The 19,887-nt window shown below is 44.7% G+C and overlaps 2 protein-coding genes across 3 annotated transcripts; one reads left to right on the top strand and one right to left on the bottom strand.

The window, feature by feature from the left end:
• The first annotated feature begins 534 nt into the window (after positions 1-534).
• Positions 535-16,167, top strand: LOC135370961 (TNF receptor-associated factor 4-like). Of its 2 annotated transcripts, none has more exons than XM_064604907.1 (4): positions 535-679; positions 12,198-12,359; positions 13,881-14,063; positions 14,943-16,167. In XM_064604907.1, exons 1-4 carry the CDS (start codon positions 575-577, stop codon positions 15,558-15,560), a joined length of 1,068 nt encoding a protein of 355 aa, XP_064460977.1. In that variant the 5' UTR covers positions 535-574; the 3' UTR covers positions 15,561-16,167. The 2 variants fall into 2 exon arrangements, with proteins under 2 accessions (XP_064460977.1, XP_064460976.1); XM_064604906.1 differs by having other exon boundaries at positions 13,881-14,033.
• LOC135370960 (short-chain specific acyl-CoA dehydrogenase, mitochondrial-like) lies at positions 16,089-19,778 on the bottom strand. The gene is made up of 10 exons (XM_064604905.1): positions 19,631-19,778; positions 19,417-19,571; positions 18,916-19,065; positions 18,705-18,816; positions 18,163-18,278; positions 17,884-18,090; positions 17,507-17,644; positions 16,669-16,764; positions 16,549-16,605; positions 16,089-16,466 (listed from the first exon to the last, which is right to left on the bottom strand). The coding sequence occupies exons 1-10, from the start codon at positions 19,683-19,685 to the stop codon at positions 16,311-16,313; spliced, it is 1,242 nt and encodes a 413-aa protein (XP_064460975.1). The 5' UTR covers positions 19,686-19,778; the 3' UTR covers positions 16,089-16,310.
• Positions 19,779-19,887: the final 109 nt, after the last annotated feature.

The raw sequence follows: 19,887 nt of genomic DNA on the forward strand, positions 1-19,887 counted from the left end.
GCATTAAAAGAAAACGAAAAGACGAGCGGTATCCATCTGTTCGTCTGCTTAGGCAATGCTTACTATCACAACAAAAAATCGGTTAAAAAAAAAAAGAAGAAACAAAGTGCACAAGGAACAGAAACATGTGTTTGTGCTCAAAAGTTGGTGTATGAAATTAATGATGCGTTATAATTAGGGAAAGTATGGTTCATTCGAAATCGAGAAACATGCCAATCGGCCTCTTCAAAGTGGACAAAGTACTTCATCCAATTCAGCGTCCTATGTGCTTGAATAAAGTTACTACGTAGGCGTTATTCAGGTTCAAGTTCACATCAAAGGCCACACGGGGCAAAGGGCTACCATCCACATGAAAATATTCATTTATTTTCGGTTTCCCCGGTGAACAAAAAATGTAACAGGAGATCACTGCATGCATGAGCGCGACTTCCCGTTCCGGAGATAGCCTCGTTCCCAGCGGATAGTCTGTGGTGTTTTGATTTTACATGCGTGGGTTCACCTAGCGCATCTTGCCGCCGTTGGCATGTGGACAGATGTGTTTTGATCGCTGCCGGAGCAGTTGTGCAACTGCACGATGCCGTCCCGCAGGGACACAGAGGATCATCTTATCCTTCCTGTGAGGCCTTCACCAGCAAAAAGATGTCCCATATGTAAAACCTTTGGATCTGAACGAATTCAGGTAAGGTTTATTCCGTTTTCTATCAATGCTGCGGGCGGATCCTTTTTGACAAGTCTGTCAATAGTTCAAAAACCTTCGCTACCTCCCTGCGTCAAGTGACATGCTGTCAGAAACTCATGTTCCAGCAACATTTTCTCTTTTAGTGTGAGCGTACGTTTCCAAGTATGTTTCCAAGAGTTAACTTCTTCCTTTCTCTTCTTTTTATTTTTTTATAACTACAGAAAACTTATAAATATACCCCAAATGTGCCCTCGCATGTTTCATTAGCTCATTTACATATTCGTAGTGAACAACTCGTGTAAGGGGCCGCATGTCCGAAAGCTGTGTACACTTTCTTTTTCTTCTTCTTTTTTTATGCATATATTGTAGTTTCCTTTTTAGTTTTCGCAACCAACCAATCAGAAATCATTTTTCCATTCATTAGTAATCACATTTGATGTCATAACGGGCGTCCTGCTCACATGGGTTCTAAATATTGTATAAATATTGTCTATTTAGGCGAAATATACAGGGTGTTTGCGCTAACGTGTCCAGAATTTATGTTTAAAGCGAGCGATAAAAGAAAAGCAGGTGGTACTTTTCTGCTACTTGAGTAAGAAACAGGTACTGCTTCACTAGTAGCACCTGTTTCTTAATCAAGTAGCTGAAAAGTAGCGCTCGTTTCTGTTTTATCGCTCGCTTTAAATAACATTTCTAGACACGTTAGAGCAACCACACTGTATATGTTAACCATCAGGGCGAATCCAGGGTTTTGATGAATGTATGGTGTTGGGAGGAGCTCAATCGACCCCCCTATATCCGCCCGTGATAGCCATAGACCTCAAGTCAGTATAGTCATCTACACTCACTGTCGTTTTCTTTATATACTGTCAAACTCCTTTACAACGAAACTCAGGGGACAGCAAAAAAAAAAAAAAATCGCAGTAAAGGTATTTTCGCTAAAAAGGATGCCCATTATTGGACCTATAGGGTTCCAGCGGGACCGCAAAAAAATTTTGCTGTAGTGGTATTTTCGTTAAAAAGGTGTTCGCTATAAAGGAGTTTGACTGTATACGAATGAGCAAAACTTTAGCAAACAGCAGCGGCTATTCCGAAGTCGCTTTTTGTCCTTGTTCATTATCCTGAAGACATATTTCGTGGCATTCCTTTTACAAAAAGGCTGCGTAAACATTTTTCACATCATGTGCTACCGATGCCAAGGACTCTCCCATGTTTAGTTGCATGCCCTCGCATGCCCAATTCTAGCAGACGACACCGAGTGCACGATTTGCATTGAGCCGCATCGTGCTTTTGAGGTACACCGTAATACCCTTCTTGTTCGGAAGTTCTTAGAAGTCTGTACGCGAAAATGGTCTAGCAAGGTTTGTCATTTCGAAAACTATGTTGGAATTGCGAACTTTATCTTTACCGTTGGTTGTAGGAATTATAGTGGTAAGCATTTGATCTGCTTTATAAAACAAGCATGTGCAATGTCGCTTTGATAAACGTGCCAGCTGCAATGTCGCGTTTTGTTACGAAGTGCGCCAATTGAGCCACGAATTTTAGCGTCCAGCATTCGCGATTTCAGGGCTGCGAATGTAGCCCTTTTCGCGGGTATCTCAGGTCGCGAAAACGAAAGCGTTTTACATATTTTACTGTCCGTGTCACGAACGCGCCTCCTCGTCAACCGTTTGCTCGCTTTGAGAACTGTACAAGGTTGTATGAATTTGCTGAAAATTCCGTGAAATTGCTCTCTCGTGACAGCGCGGTCGAGAATTATTATTATTCGTTCTCTTTTCTTCTTTTTTCACTGCTGTGCTACAAAATTACAATGCATTCGAGAGTTTCGTCCGAGTTACATTGTTCAAAGTCGGCCATTGTTCAACGTTGCCACACACCTCCGATATGGACTTGGGTTTGAAAGCGAAATTCCTTTTATAATTCTTTCTGCCGCCTCCGACACGCGAAGTAGAAAAAACAAATATGTGTCCACCATATACCATTGAGTATGAACCATATTGAACCGCTGCTCAAGGATCTGAGCGTTTCTGTGACGCTATCCGACAGCCAAGGAATATTGAGGAGCAGATGAGGTTCAAGGCGGAACTGTGGCTCACCTCGGACGTAACTTAAACCGCCCATCCCCGTGGGTGGACTTAATGTTTGAGAGGGTTGTTATGGGCAACGAGGCCATAGAGCAACAGCAGAGTTGAACGGAGGTCATCCTCCGTTTGTATCGTCGGGGGTGACAAAGAAAGTGTACATAGCGAGGAAAGTGCCACGAATACGGGCATTCCGTTTTCACTACGTATAGATTATCTTATATTTCTTTCAGTTATCCAATGATTCAATTATGCACGTCAATTGGTTAATTCGTTAATTTGATAGGGTTGTTAAGGCCGAAGAGGCCATAGAGCAACAACAACAACTGGTGTGCTCTGCTACGTAGATTCTCATATATTTCATTCAATTATTTATTGAATAATTGGTTAATTCGACAATTGGCTAATTGGACGTGACATGGAGGGACTGACACAACTGTTCAGCGGATAACAGCCGATCAGCCCGAATGGATGACATTTCACACCGCCCTATAGTAAACATTGCCAGGTCTTCATGCAGTAGGCATACATCCACGCGATCGCCCGATCTCATTGCATACGCAGATCGTTTGTTATCCCATGCATGAAGACTCTGAAATAACAAGTAGGGCATCGCACAGCTGGTTGGTGAAGCTTTGCACGGTTGAACAACCGCGAAAGTCACGGGAGCGCGAAGACACTTCCTGCGTTCGGGCAGCAAGGAAAAGTGCCGTCCATCGTCAACGGCATTTACGGTGGACAAGCGATCCGGTGCTTGTTTTGTTCTGCGTTTACACCGGATGTATTTTACGCTCGGGACATTGTGGCGATTGAGCTGTGAGAAGTAAATGGCCTGCTTACAACGCAGCGTCGGGATCTTTTATGTGTCTGCACGAAGACGATGAAGGAATTTAGCGCGTCATGCTTTGCTTTTGGATACGCGCATGTTGTACCGGCGGTTTGCGAACTCTTTTCATCGCATTTCCGCTTCCTGAGACATCCTGCGCCATACGAGCCTTTCCGACATGCAAAATTGTGGAGCTGTAGCAGATAATTTCATTTGAACTGTCGCATGCTTTTCCAAAATAGCGCTAAAAAAAGAAGAAGAAGAAGAAAACATTTCGTTCATGTCGTATCGAAAGCGTGAACGCGAAACGCGTTCGTGTTGTTGCGCCACTGTTGCCAGCTGTGCTCGTGGGAGCATGGCCCTTTCTACTCTCTAATTTTAGAAAATACCCGCAGAAAGAAAACATCGTGTAACATCTCCCGGCGAGGAATAGCTCTCCTCCCTTCCGGCGAAGCTACTTCATTTCGATGCTGCTGTTATCCGGTTCTTCTCAGCAAAAGAGACCGGGTTAGCGGAACAGGCAGAGGGAAACGGACGGTTTCCCACGAGAGAGTCCACGCGCCTTGGCAAACGTTCTTCATTTTTCCCTCAGCCTCAAATTCGTGTTGCATCTTCAATTTCAATTAGAGAAGGCGTCAAAATGGCGTCATAATCACAGATCGAGAAGTTACCCGTCAAGAGGAACTCTTAAGAGATAAGTTACCGTGTGAAAAACGTAACTAAGTTAATAACGAAGTGATTCAGTCCGAAACGTAACTAGAACGAGTTACTCCCAAGTTACTTCGGACACAAAACAGCACTACACAGGTGCAGCGCGTGTGAGCAGTTGAGATCGACTGTGAGTTGCCTGCGTTGAGTTTTCGTTTATGTCCAACAATTCGAACGCTTTGCATCTTATTCCCTGGGGGCACACAATGGTTCAGCTTCATTTCAATAGCAGCAGTTCTTACTTCCTGAACAGAATACTGTCACTGACTGAACATCACGTTACATGACATAAAATGCCACGGAAGAACCGGAGAGAAAGCAGTAATATAAGTGGACGTGAGTGAAAAGCGAATTAAAAGTAACTTGGAGCTTAGCTTAAGTTACTTTGGAAAAGTTACCTGAAAAAGAAACGAGTTCCTCTGAAAGTTACAACGGCGCAAAACTAGCGAGTTGAGTTACAGGTCACACACACACACACACAAAACAAAAAAGGAACTTAGTTACAGTAACGAGTTCCCTCGAACTCTGCTCATAATTAGCAGCCCATTACCTAAGTATTGTCCTGCCTTCTGTACGAACGGTACCATATCGTATGTGTTCGAGCTCTTATGTCGTCTGCTGCGGCGGTGGTGTCAGTCGAAATCCCCAGCTGTCCTGAAATCCTGAGTTGTTTGATTTCGTTGATTCTGGGCGTTGGAGGATTACGTGTTTGTGTCGTCCATGTTTATGGCCTGCCTCGGCTAGTTCTCGTTGTTTACGCCCATTGTGTCGTCTGCGATGTGCGCAGAGCGTCAGCTCCGATGTTCCGGCGCCGTGCGAATGCTCAACATGAGACGCGGCGGAATAACTTCCTCCCCGAGAGCAGTTTTTCTTTTTTTGCTTTTTCTTCCATTAGAATATTCTGTAGGGATGTCGTTCATGTGTATAAACGGCAGGCGTGTTCTGCTTCTAGCCTGGCGTTCCTCTACTGTCTCTAAACGCGGCTTGATACGAAGATGAGAGAAGTAACTATCTATATCACTGAAATGGACAATCGCAAAGGCAAGAAGAACGTTGCTGGCGCGTCTCTCCCAGAGCAAAACGGTCAACGTTTGTTGAAGGCACTTGATAGCACTCGCAAAAAAGTGTACCTCGATCGAAATGGACAATGCGCCCTGTGAAATTGAGGGTTCTTCTCATATATTCGTTCGTCAAGGCGCATTCACAATGGGCGCATTCCACCCACCCTGTCATTAGGGTGGCACATGCACCGCACAATGGCATATAGACACACGAGTCAAACACCTTTTACCGCTCCGTTTTGCCAAGTCTTGAGCCGCTCCACCCAGACATGGAAGATTCATCGCCGAAGACGTCCTTTATAACGGGTATTAGGCACTGACCGCGTGAAACTATAATAGTGTTCGCTTATTGCTCGCAAGACTATAGCGACCACTGCAAAACGTCAAGCTACATTTAGAAACAGGAGAAGAGGAAGGATGGATATCACATCGTGCGAGAAACGTTGCGTCGCAAGTGATGTCGTTTTTGTATTTCTGCGTTCCGAAAGTATCGCGTTTACATATTTTGAGTGCGGATCTTTCAAAGCTGGTGCTCTGGTTTCTCGAAAACATGGGAAAATACTTCGTTCAAGCAGATGATGAATGAATAACTCCCGCATAACGCGATCTGCAGGGTACGTTACATAAAGTAATCGTGAAGTAGTAAGTAAAGTAGGAAGTAAGTACATGTAAAGTACAGTTTCATGGTTATTACACGTGGTCTGATATCTCACGTGATAGTGCACGTTTTGTTTATTTATATCAGACGTTACGATGCTACGACCCACATGACGAAAACTCATCGTAAACACGCCCTGTCGCAGCGGCCCAGATTGTTATTAGGAAACCGGGTTTCTGGTTCCCCCGATGTTCTTGCGTAAAAACGACATGCCAAGGAGCTTTTTTCCTTTTTTTTTTTTTTTTCTGTCCCTCTTTATAATATGTTTTGTATATTAACAAATTTGCTGGTAAACTGTGTATAGCTAGGCCTGATCTGGATCAGACAGGACCAGAATGAGACGGGTGTACACACACGTCAGGGTTCATATACGGTTTATATACGGAGCAGATGGCCACATTCCTGGGGCGACGCACCACAACTGAGCGACTTTTTTTCTTCTTTTTTTCTGTCCTTTCTCCCCCGCCTCCCCTGTGTGTGTCTATATATATATATATTTCCTTTTTTCTGTTTATATATATACGTATATACTACGTATACACGTATTTGTTAGCGTGTCTGCGTCACCGTCCCCCGCTGTGCTATTATATGATGTGGTTCCATGACCTTTAAGTGCAGCCTCGCTGCGTAACATTCGGATAGAGGCGTTCTTTAAAAAAAAAGCCACCGGATGACACAATGCTCGATGGAATGCCGATTTTGCAGCTGCTCACCGGCCGATGTTTCTTTAGCGTGATCTTGACTCGCTTTTATCGAAACGCCCGTCATCTGAGCTGCATATACAAAAGCCTCTTCAAGTTGTACCGTTGTATACCATTTGCAGTTCGAGCAAGTTTACGGAGAGACTGGTGTTTCATCGCGTTCGCGGGGAAGTTTTAGGTCGACCTTGATGTTGAGAGAGAGCGAACTTCATTTCGAAACGATATACGGTTCCGGCCAGCGCGCGCGTCGACGCTCTAGCGATTTCTGCGTGTGTGGAACATGGCACTGGAGAGCGGTGTTGAAACGTATCGTTGCATGCAAAACAATTAACGAAGTACAATAACGTCCAAAGAACCCCAGGTGGTCGGAATTATCGCCCACGTTATCCTGGCGGCACGTGCTGCGTGTATATAGTCACACAAATGTGGGCTGACTCACCTAACGAATAGTTTTTCGTGAATTAGGGGGTATATAGCGACGAAAAGCGTCGGTAAACCCTGCCAGCGTATGTAATGGTCAATGGGCAACCAACAGGTTCGCGGTTCGGTTCCTGCAGCGCTGTAGGACTTTTTTTTTTTGACGACTGCCACGTTTCAATCTTCCACGACTACACTCTAAGGGGGGGGGGGGGGGGGGGGGGGGGGAAGGAGTAATTTTACTCCTTTTGGGGACTAAATGGATTTCTACAAAAAATAGTCCCTTGCGGGAGTAAATGAATGTCACAGAGTTGAGGCTGCATTTCGCGCTGTGTTTTAAGAGTCACAAGTACATAATTCGAGTGTGTGCATGAAAATAGTTTGAATCAAACCGTCAACCGTGATATATCGAGTGATATAAAATCTTGCGACGTACATAGGGCACAATTTGCGAAGAAAGAAGAGCAAACTGTTTCTTACTCTGCATGGGTGGATAATTGTTAAGTTAGCTGAGTTATACATCCTTGTGCCATCAAATTGACTCACATCCCCTTTTTTTTTTTTTCTTTATCACATCACGTGGACTGCTGCATTCTGAAGACCATTCGCGTAGTTGAGTGACTATTTGCAGTCCTGGGGAGTAAATGTTGGGGTTAGGGGACTAAATTGCGGGAGTAATTGCGATCTAAGGGACTAGAAACTGCAATTAGTACTCCCCATTTTACTCCTTGTTTTCTTAGAGTGTACCATGGTACCTTGAGCTATGTTTGTGTTCTTCACTCTGTGTGCGTTCCAGCATCAGATCAGTTACTTTTCCCGTGGAGTATTAGCTAGGCTAGAGCTCGAACAATGTAGTTTATGAAGCTCGTATATGGAGACTTCTTTTTTTTTTTTTTTTTTTGTTCACAACCTATTACACAGACATCTTACAACAACTGTTGTGGCATAGGTGCTGTGTGAGACCTTTCCAACCTTCTCGTGCATTCATTTCAAATGTTCAAAAATTCTAGCCGTGCCCGCCGAGGCGGCACGACACGCGTGTCTCCAGGGCGTACACGAAGACAGCTGCGGCACCTGGCGTGCATTCCTCTACGCACATTGAAAGACAGCTGGCACGCGACCATCTGCTTTTTTTGCACTTGCGCCCCACGTCCTGCTGTGAGGCCACGCGTTTCCATAAAAGCTCAGACTTGAGTGAAGTCAAGCAGTCGGTCAACATTGCTGTCGAATGCGAACTGAGGTCTGCAAAACGAGGGTTTTGTTCCACATACACTTATTTCGATTGAAACAAAATGGCGGCGTTTTGGTCGACTACAAAGCGGCTAGAGACAGCGAATAGGTTAGGCTACCCTATTAATTACCTGATCAGATAAAGTCACCCTATTCTGTGTATCTTAAAGCGACCTTGTATTGTTTGCGTCGTCCTTCTTACCACGTAGTGGGCCGCAGGGGCCGGTCATCCGCACTAAAAAGACAGCTTTTTTTTTTTTCGCAACGATGTTGCAAGTAGGGTGCACCTGTTCGCAAAGATAAGACACAACCACACAGGTCTGTGGAAACACCACCTGCGGAATATATTTCGAATCAAATGTCGGTAAGGAATGCAAGAGGCAGTGCAGAAGTATATATTAGTCGAGCACTGATTATCGTCAAAGAAGGCACACAGAAAGTATAACCGTTGGCAACTAATTCGATGGGCACCTCTTCTGTATTCTATGGACCTATTCGAAGGTGCTGCCAGACAGCCAAGACCGGACATACAATGAAAGAACCTTTTTCTTCGTCTGGTCGTTCCCTCGGCAGTGGCGAAAGCATCATGGCGGTAATGAGCCATTGTTACGGAGATAGGGAGGGGGGATGGGAAATCTATGCGCGTACACGCATCATAAGGTGCAAGACTAGATGCCCATGGAATACAATACACATTTTCTTTCAAGCCGCATAACGAGATGAAGAAGAAGAAGAAGAGAAAAAAAAGACAGGCAACGGAAACGACGGACGGAGTTGTCCGCACCGAAGCGCAGCAGATTCGCCCCGATGGCCACTGGTAGAATGTGCCATCTAATTGGGGCTTTTCTCTGCACTTAAGCCGCGGACAATGGCTTCCATTAATCGCTTCTCTTTAATTTGGGAACGGCGACGCGCCACACAACGGCAGGGAGGCGAAACTCGCTGGTGTCTGCTTCGTGACGTCTCGACCTGTCGTCTGCGTCTTACGGCACGGTCGCTACATCGCCTATTTTGAAACAAAACTTGATCGCTGGCGAATCGTGATGTAGTCAGAGTTCGCCAACCACGACCGTTGTTTGGCGGCCGCAGCTATATATGGAGACGAGCCGCCATGAATAACAGTCTCTGTCCGAAATATCGGCAGCCCTCGTTCTCAGGCTCTTCTTTGAACATTTCCTCACCGGCTTTCTTAGATTCCTTACCTTTCTATATACCTACAGGGCACAGGGTTAGTCTAGCAAACGTTTCACATTTCGGTCAAGGTCGCATAGTAAACATTGAAGACGGGTTTGGCCTACCCCAAACTTTGCAGACATTTGTCTTAAGTTTTGTTGGATTTTTTTTTCTTTTTTTGCGAGCGTTATGGTCCTGTAGAAAAAATAAAAATTAAAAGCCAAGCAACATCTCACCCTATGGAATCCGCCATTTTTTTCTTGTGTGCGCTTCAGTTTCATATCACGACAGAGAGATGGTGCCTGGAGTCACGCCACCAACCATAGAGAAGAAGATTAGTGCATAACGTCAGCATGTCGCATTGCTGTAGGCATCGCCACCTGTGTGACGTGATGTGAATCCTGTGTAGCACCTGTGTAGTAGACACAAGAAAAAAATGGCGGTGTTTGTGTGAGTTGGGCTATTTAAAATGCATGGGGTGAGATTTTGCTTGATTTTTATAATTTTCTGTCCATATGACCATAACGCTTGCAAAAATATCGAATGAAACTTCAGACGAATGGCTATCAGTCTGCAAAGTTTGGGGTAGGCTAAACCCCGTCCTCTAGATATACAGGGTGTTTTTTTTTTTAATTTGTTACAGAATTTTTATAAAAAGAACTAGCGGAGCAAAATAGGTGCCGTTTTTGCAGTTGAGTTATATGGCCAGGCGAACATTCTCTCGAAGAAAGTATGTAACTACAAGATGAATAATTACGTAAAATTCATTATTTAACTCTTTCATTAGGGGATTTCGCGCACAAGCGAGATCATAGAACGGGCGATATTCCTCGTTGAAAGCCATATGTTCAAATATCCATAAATTTATATAAATTATATAAATTTCGCCATGCAAATGAGCCGAAGCAAGAACTACGCAGTTTTCGAGCGCAGAAATGACGCGACCTTCGCCTTATCTGGTGGTAGTGCTGGTGAAATGGCTCGCCGTTGTCGGCCTCACAGAGGTGGGCAACGTCACGACTAACGCCCTGGGGGAATGTGCGTCCTGGGCCGACTTCTAAGGGAACTGTGCCGACACATGTCTCAAAGGGTCTGAGGAAAACCTAGGGAAAACCCCATACAGCACAGCCGGCACCGGGATTCGAACCCGGCTACCTCCCAGTCTCGACGTGACATGGCCAACAGATTCGCTCGTACACCAATCCGCTCCATCCCTCCAAGGCACGTGGCCCTCTCACGTGGATTGCCTGTCGCTCTTTCTGCGCTCGAAAAGTGTGTAGTTCTTGTTTCGGCTCATTTGCATAGCGAAACTCAGCTATGGATATTTCAACACACGCGCGCGTTTAAGGGTTTTTAAAAAATGGAATGGTTTTTAACGAGAAATATCTCCCGTTCTGTTAACTCGCTTGTGCGCTAAATCCCCTAATTGAAGAGTTAATTAATGAATTTTAGGTAATTAGTTTGTAGGTACATGTTTTCTTCGAGAGAATGTTTGCCTGGCCATATAACTCAACTGCAAAAACGGCATCAATTTTGCTCTGCTAGTTTTTTTAAATAAAAATTATGTAACGAATTTAAAAAAAAAAACACCCTGTATATGCGATCGAAATGTGAAGCGTTTGCTAGACTAGCCCTGTAGGTTGTGCTGGTCTTATCACACCATCATCTCCATAGGCCGGCAGAATCACTCGTGATGGCCATTTCGGACATCATTCGCCATCACATCACGGACAATGATGTAATGTTCTTCGAAGATCACGTTGAATTATGTCTTTTGAAGTTGATCCCACATGAGAAGTTATGACGTTGAATTCGAATGATGAGTTTTGAAGTTGATAGTTTACATAGTTTGATAGTTGATACGTAGTTGATAGTTTCAACATCATGTGATGTTGAATACATTTCCAGAAAAGAACCAACTCATTTTCCTGGTTTCCATCTCATGTCACGTCAGATGTTTTATTACTTATCATACCGCGAGGATTTCATATTACAAGACAGCAACCCGAAATGTTCCGGAAATATACTTGATACATACACAACTTCCTCATAATTTGTCGCCAGATCTGCATTATAAATGTAGCCACCATTGGACGTTAAGTATAGCCTCAAGTCACGGCATCGCCGATTCGTTTACAAGATAGGCAAGAATCGTCGATTCGTTTGCAAGATAGGGAAGACGACACTTTTGTGAGATCGAGGCCGTTGTCCCTTAGCTACAACACTACTTGCCCTCATGGTGCCTTCTTTGTGTTGGGTGGACTTCGATATTCCAGGTTGCGAAATCCCCGATCTGGAAGTTCCCGTTCTCGAAACAAAGAAAATTAATGAGAATGCTCGATTGCTTCGTAACATGGTATGCCGTGTTTGAAAACACGGCATCACTATTTAACCACTCGTTTATTCAACAAGTCGTTTTAGCGAACGACAGCGGCCGTTAGGCTTAGCAGGGCAGACACGACGGAACACCACGCTGTTTGCAGTTTCCCGCGCGCGACTGTGCAGTTTATAGTCAAATAACGTTTATTTCTAGTAGTTTATTTTGCAACGGGGATTTCGATCACTTTATTTCGAGGTACAACCCTTTGTGTTTTGTGTGTGCGATTTCGGTCAACTGATTCGCATGTATTTTTTTGTTTTTTTAATTCAAATTTACATTGCAGCAACACTCGGGCCAGTGTCCCCTGGAGCCCGTGTACTGCGAGAACAAGTGTGGCGTTAAAGTGATCAGAAGGCTACTGCAGGAACACCGCTCCAACGAATGCGCCAAGAGGCTTGTGCCCTGTCCCTACTGCAGGAAGGAATTTGTCTTCGACACTCTCAAGGTAACTACTATTCTCCGTGACAAAGAATCCGACGCTGCTCCAGGTAGCAGGCGGACAATGTTGTTCTTTTTGCTTGTTTCTCTCTTTCGCCATGGGGGTTCTACGGTAGAAACAGTGCTTTTCGAGGGGCCACGGGTCGTTTGTAGGCCAGTCGGTAATCATGATTATCTCACCGCAACGCGGGTGGTCTCTTCATCTTCGGTATAGAGCCGTCAAAGGTCGATGGGAGCGCCTCCATTGGGAATCGGTGTGGATTTTGAAGGAACACCGGAGTAAGCATCGAGAATAAGAACGGGGCGGGATTTGGGGCGGATACGAATGAGGGTCCAAATTTCATTTGCTGTATGTCGACTGAGGTTTGGCCGGGAAATGTCAAGATGTTGAGGGGTGTAAAACAATGCTACCATGAAATGCAGAGTATGGATATGCATCCCAACGAAACATGTGTGTCAAAGGCAGACATAACTGCACCTTGTGAGCCGAAAATCTCAGGCGCGAGGATGTTTACGAAGGTGTATCTGAAGAATATGTCCGTGTATTCACGGGAGTGATATTCCGAAGAATACTCCAGCGGAAGATGCACAAAACATCGCTTCTGCCACGCGAGCGCTCTTCCGTAGCAGACGACATGGTCGATGGTTCCGTTTTAGTGTCGTCTGCTACGTTGTGCGGTTTCTTTCTTTTTCTTTTTTCCCATTTGCTTTTTCTTCCACTAGAATATTCAGTGGGGATGTCGCTCGTGAGAATACACGGTGTCACGTGGAAGAGGAACACTCGACCGCTCATACCACAAACATCATTTTGAATCAGAACACGCGAGACGGTTCACATTTCTGGTTGTGGGCTGTTCTAATGCTAAACACTTCTCGCGATTGACGCACAAAACACCGGACATCCGTCTGTACTGCTTGTCAAATTATGGGCGTATCGTAATGCTGATCACGCTCGTCGCCATATGACCTTGGACATACGCACGCAAACTTTGATGATGAACTGACCATTAGCACTATATCTCGCGGAGTGTAAAACGCTTTTTTCTCACATTTTACGCGTAGCTGCGGCACCTGAGAAATTCCGCTTCCCACCGTTCTCCCGTCTCGTTGGCAGAAGGTAGTACCCATTGTTCTCGACGAAGACCTTTGGCCTCCATGATCGTTATAATTCCAGACGGCCGGGGAGTTAAACAAGCGAGTTCCGACGGCCGAGAAGACGCCGATAATAAGGCGGAAATAGACGGCCGCAGTGGCTAAATTGGAAGGGATGGCGCAGCTCATGCGGGCTTCATCACGGTGTCAGCTGGGAACAGTTGGCATAGGGGACACATGCAGTTCTTTAGCGGACGTATTTCGGGGCTTATCCCGCGCGGGGCTTATCACACGTGAAAGAGCGCGTGGCTGACCGGTTCACGCGCGTAGCGAGGGGAGAGAGAGGGGGAAAACCGAATGTCTTTTGGGGGGGAGGCGGGGCACGCCACTGGACTGAGTAGCCATGACTGAAAGTGCTACGCTGGTTTCCCCACAGAACCACATCCCCAAGTGCCCTCGGTATCTGATACAGTGCCACCAATGTGAGACGGCGAAGATTCCGAGGGAAGATTTGGAGCTGCACCTCAAGGACCACTGTCCCGCAGCGGTGGTACGCTGTGTTTTCAAAGAACTAGGATGCAAATTCAAGGTACCTTCATTCAACTGCCATCATTCATTTGTAGACTCATTAATCGGGTCATATTGTGACATGCTACACACTGATAGCCTATATGTCATGTCTGAACATGCAATGTAATACGCAAAATAAATGACATGTGCGTACTTTCATGAAGTCTCTCGGTGGTCCCCGGAAGTTTCTCCAAGGACAAAGAACCATCGTCAAAACGATATGTCTTCCGTTTACATCCCCTTTCGCATTGAATATAATGTTCTGTTCATCCGCCACCCATAAGGGTGGCTTTCTGCTTTAATCAACAAAGGATATATACTTCTTATGAAGTATTATTACTAACAAGCATGAATGGATGGGAAAAACTGAACTGGGCTTTTACAAATGGGGTGAATAACCTGCGTTTTATGTGGGGAGGTTTCTGAAGCATGCAAGTATAAAAAAAAAATCTGTACATATTCATAGTGGTAATAGATGGAATAGACGAAGAAAGTTGTGACCATGCAAAGAATAACAGAGGTGATATAAAATAACATGGACAAATTAATAAAAAAGGGAAAGGACCGGAAGAGTTTTATCTGCAACGTGTTTCTAGAGTGCCTCGTGAGTTGCTAATACCGAATGGACGAATAGCACCGAACTCGTATATGAGATATCACTCCATACCACGTTTGTCGCGTGCGGATGTCAACTCGATTTCCAGGTCGTATAGTTCAACACAAAATGTCATGCTAAAATATTAATAATAATAAACTAATAATTAAAAATATTTTAAAAAATATTTAAAAATAAAATAAAAATTTAAAAATGTTTAAAAATAAAATAAAAATTTAAAAATGTTTAAAAATAAAATAAAAATTTAAAAATGTTTAAAAATAAAATATATTTAAAAATTAATAATATAATAATAAATTATTTCTTTTCCAGGGTTCGCAATACGCCCTGGAACAACACTTGGAGGAGAGCAGCAAAAACCACCTGGCGCTGATGTGTGGGATCATCACGCGACAGCAGCAACAGATCTCTGCACTGCGCACGGCTCTGCACGGCATCACAACCAACGTCACGGGGACGCTCCTGTGGAAGATCTCCGACTATTCCCACAAGATGAGCGAGGCCAAAGCGCAGGAAGGAGGCCTGGAGATCTGCAGTCCTCCGTTCAGCTCTAGCACTTACGGGTACCGGCTCATGGCGACGCTCTTCCTCAACGGAAACGGTTCGGGAGAATCGACGCACCTTTCGGTCTACATCAAGCTGCTGCCCGGTGAATACGACTCGCTCCTCAAGTGGCCCTTCTCGCACACGGTGTCGTTCACTCTGGTCGATCAGGCGACCAATCCCGAGAAGGCGTGCAACATCGTCGAGAGCTTCGTGCCCGACCCGACGTGGAAAAATTTCCAGAGGCCGAGCCGGGAACCAGACGCGCTCGGCTTTGGTTTCCCGCGGTTCGTGTCGCACGAGATGCTCAAGAGGTGCCACTACGTTCGGGACAATGTTCTCTTCATCAAGGTGACTGTCGACGAAAGCAAGGTCGTTGCGGTGTAATGGTGAAGAGGTGGTTTGTAGTGGTATTACCGTATCCCTCGGAAGACATGCCACACGATGCTGGACCCTCGTAGATGCTCTAAGTACTGCAGAATCTTATAATGCCCCGCATATTTTGCAATTTCGTAGAAGCTGTCGTCCGTGAAGTGCTTTGTCATGTATGTGCACTTTATGTGCCTATTACCCTTCGTTTACATGTGCACCCCCACGTGATGTGCAATGTAGAGGACGCATCAGTTATTTTAAGTGTCTTAAACTGTATTCATATTCACAACTTGTATCCACATCACACACTAATGTAATTTCTCGTGAACATTGTACGCTTGAACTTTTATATCCAGTACCTCTGTCAAGTTAAACCTTGTACCAGAACAGCAGCATACCAAAGCATCTGAGCACTGACCCTTAACGATCATTTAAGTCAAACGTTGCAGTGTATCATCATTGTTCCCACGTGCATACTCAACGCAACCCCAAGTGTGAGCATCCCTTCCTTACGCTACATGTGTATAATATATCATTCATCCCTAGTCATCCAAACACTTTTGTTATACAAAATATTTTTGTACATTTCATAATAAATTGTTACGTAGCACCGTACCTTTTACACAGCAGGTCTCAAGTGCTCGATCGCGGACACAGACACCCAGAAGTTCGAGTGAAGTACTCTCCTATGTACACGTTTAAAAATACAGCATAATATCAACGCGTAATATGTTTCAGGTACCTACATGTGTTGGAGATGCAACGCTACACAACATTATATTCCTTGAGCAGGTTGCTCGCAATGACAATGCGCTGGACTTCGCTTGTGCCTTCATAAATCTCGGTGATGCGGGCATCACGGTAGTGTCTCTCCGCGGGCATGTCGGTCACGTACCCCATTCCTCCGAGGACCTGTATTGCCTAATGTGACGGGGCAGCAAGCGACCGTATATACAACATACACGTATAGACTCGCATGCGTAGGTGTGCAGTATGTGCTTACCTGGTGCGCAACGAAAGTTGCAGCCTCTGATGCAGCTAACTTTGCCATGGCAGCTTCCTGAAAGTTTGGTGAGAAGAAAGACTACGTACCCCTGAACACAAAATATTTTCTGCAGGGTACCTTTGTAAACTTCATTCCGGCATCTTTCAACATGGCAGCCCGCCAGGTGAGCAGTCTCGCACTTTGCAGTCTTACCTCCATGTCGGCTAGTTTCATCTGCAAGTCAGGGTCGTCTCTTCGCTATAAATTACCCTCAATAGTACGAGTACATGCAGAATGACACTTGTGTTTCTTCTGCACTAAATGCCAAGCTCTGCCATGTGTTAAATTCCATACAAGAAAAATATATAAAAAAAGCATGCATATTTTTTATAAAAAAAGTAAGCTGGCAGCCATTACTTGAATGTGTGGTATCTTGACCTCCATTACAATTTTGTTGTGGAATTTATTACCAGCAGCTCGAAATACTGCGTAGGCAAATTATGAACATGATGCCTTGTGTCATGGTGTTGAATTGACTTACGGATGTTTCATGAAACTTTGCTAAATTTTAGTGTATCACAACAGAGCGTTTCACGTTGCATAATAATAGTAATGTTTTCTACTATACAGGGTACTTTTTTTATCCTTTACAGATTTTTTCATAAAAAGAGCTATGAGGGCAGCATAGATTTCATTTTTGCAATTGAGTTACTGAAATCAGAATCGAATCAGTCAGTCACGTATGGGATCAACTTTATCACATTCTCAAATGATATTCTCAAGTAGTATTTACCCTAGCTTTACTTGTGGGGAGCTAGGGTAAATAACTTACCTTAACTTACAGGAAGCTAGCTAGGACATGTAGGAGCTATCTCATGCACTTTGTAGTATCTTTAATTTACACACACAAGCGTCTAATATTACAGAATATTTCTGTTGCATGCACATACTTGCACGAGGCTTGTAGGAAACAGACCTGAATAGCTTGAAATTGATGTAATGGCTGGTTAAACGACTGCCGCTTTCCAGAATATTCTAGTGCACACTCTAGAGCAGCCTGTCCTATTCCAAGAGCCTGACCAGCAATACCAATGCGTCCTGCATCCAAAACGCTCTGTAGAGAATAAAATCCAGTACTATTAGGTTTTGCGCAAGAATTTTGTATGGCTCAAACACTGTCAAAGGTAGAAGACGATTTATGCCTCCTGGTTCGCATGAACGGCGATTGGCAAAGGGCCAACTTGCAAATGCAATGGCGATTGCGAAGCATGATTGGTGTCACGAAAACAAAGCAATATGCAGTCAACACGGAGAAAGACGTCGGCAGACAGACAAAATGTGGCCATCACTTACCATGGCAATCTTGAATCCCATGCCATCACCTCCGAGGCGGTTCTCTCGGGGAACGAGACAATCCTCAAATATCAGGTAAGCCGTTGAAGACGCACGGATTCCTAGTTTTTCTTCTTTTTTCCCTAACGTAAGGCCTTGTGTTGGCATGGGCACGATAAATGCGCTGATGCCCTTGTGCTTCTTCGCCTTATCCACCGTAGCCATCACCTGGAAGGCAATTACCGCTCATCGTGACCACGCGTGTTAGAATAGCGTCCAGTTCAGATTCAGCGCACTTACTATAGCTGCCTCGCCCTCGTATGACGACGTAATCCACGCTTTAGTGCCGTTGATCCTCCAATGGTCACCTTCCAACACAGCCGTCGTAGAGGCTGCGCCTGCATCACTGCCGTTCCCTGGTAGCAGCACAAAGGCACGACAGTCAGTTCAATGTCTCAACACTCTATCGAAACAAGTTAGCAAATAGTATCAGGATGTCCAACTGTGAACACTACGGGTTGGAATATAGATGCTGTGCTATTGTGTGAGGGATAGCATGATTCTTGTTCCATGATATACTAGGAAATTAGTATGCGCTCTGCGACGTAGGCATAGAAAAATGTGGATACATGCTATGGTTGGTAGACACTGCTAAATATGAGATGGATACACGACACATCAAGTGCGCTGGGAGAAAAATGATGCGTGCTTTTTGCAAGAAGGTATCTAAGCTAATGGGTTTGGAGGGTACCCGAGCAACACGAGATACCTAAGCGTAATGTAATAAACGTAGAATGAAAAGAAAAAAAAAGCGCATCTGTGCAAAACTGTGCATCAAATACCTGGTTCGGAAAGTGCGAAGCAACCAACTCTCTCTCCTGTGCAGAAAGGCGAGATAAATTTCTTCTTCTGCTCCTCTGTTCCATATTTCAGTATGGCACCAAGAAACAGAGACTGAAATGAAAGAAATATTCATACCAAACAGTGTGCTATCGAGTCAACAGGATCATCCAGCAGAAAATTACGACACAGAGAAAAAGAAAGTGCACTAACATTGTTGACACTCATAACAACACCGGTTGATGCGCATCCACGGCTAATTTCTTCCATGGCAATGGCATAAGCCAGGTAGTCTAAGCCAGCTCCCCCGAGCTCTGTTGGTACAGCTACAGCCATAAGGCCCATCTCTCCAAGCTTCTTCACCTAAACAGAATGTAATCGAACATATTAGGAAGTGCCACTCAGGTCAATGGTAACCTCGCAGCCTAGAATGTGACAATAGGACATCATCATAGCTTCATTAATACAGAAGTAGGGGATAAGTTTGCTGGCGGGTATCTGAAGATGGGAACATTACTTTGAGTCAGTTGATGGCAGTTAGGGACGACGCAGACACAGGAGACTCATAGCTTGTGCAGCCATGAAGCAAGTTTTGAGCAACGTCGGGGTCTCCACCCAGCGAAAATTTGCATGAGCCTAAAGACCGCCAATATATTGCAACACACAAAAATAAGTGCGTTGAACAAGATCGGGTTAACAAGAAACGGTCAGCACCTGTTCCCTGGGGTATCGATGTTCCTTGTCCAAGATTCCAGCGATGGGCTTTAGCTCTTTATCTGCAAAGTCTCTGCAACTTTTCCGCAGCATTTCGTGTGTTTCGGGTAAGGCAGCGAAAAATGTACGTCCACTTTGCCATTTTACTCGTGAACCTGCGAATAAGAAATAATAATCAAAACCGTGGTTACTAAAGTATCAAATGTTACAGCACCTGTATATCTGAGGAACATGCGCATGAAGCTTTTGCCGCTGAGCACTGTAGACATCGTGCTTATTGTTTGGGTTGTGCGGGCACCAAAACAAACACGCAAGCTCAGATAGCCAGATTGGCCAGATTAGCCAGATAGTGCGCGGATAGCACTAAGGCTTAGGATCGACTGAAGCCGATCTATCATCGATACGATCAATACATTACCATTCATCAATATCAATTTAACGACGGGCTGTAATCGTATGTAAAGAAACTGC

This window comes from Ornithodoros turicata, chromosome 10, assembly GCF_037126465.1.
Source record: "Ornithodoros turicata isolate Travis chromosome 10, ASM3712646v1, whole genome shotgun sequence".
NCBI classification, from domain to species: Eukaryota; Metazoa; Arthropoda; class Arachnida; order Ixodida; family Argasidae; genus Ornithodoros; species Ornithodoros turicata.

Excerpts from the sequence above, each read along its gene's own strand:
- LOC135370961 (XM_064604907.1), top strand. The coding sequence starts at position 575 with ATGCCGTCCCGCAGGGACACAGAGGATCATCTTATCCTTCCTGTGAGG. Across the intron at positions 680-12,197 it reads TTGGATCTGAACGAATTCAG|CAACACTCGGGCCAGTGTCC; the intron begins GTAAGGTTTATT and ends TTTACATTGCAG. Across the intron at positions 12,360-13,880 it reads TTGTCTTCGACACTCTCAAG|AACCACATCCCCAAGTGCCC; the intron begins GTAACTACTATT and ends GTTTCCCCACAG.
- LOC135370960 (XM_064604905.1), bottom strand. The coding sequence starts at position 19,685 with ATGTCTACAGTGCTCAGCGGCAAAAGCTTCATGCGCATGTTCCTCAGA. Across the intron at positions 18,817-18,915 it reads TTGTTATGAGTGTCAACAAT|TCTCTGTTTCTTGGTGCCAT; the intron begins GTTAGTGCACTT and ends CTTTCATTTCAG. Across the intron at positions 16,765-17,506 it reads ATCAATTTCAAGCTATTCAG|ATGAAACTAGCCGACATGGA; the intron begins GTCTGTTTCCTA and ends CCTGACTTGCAG.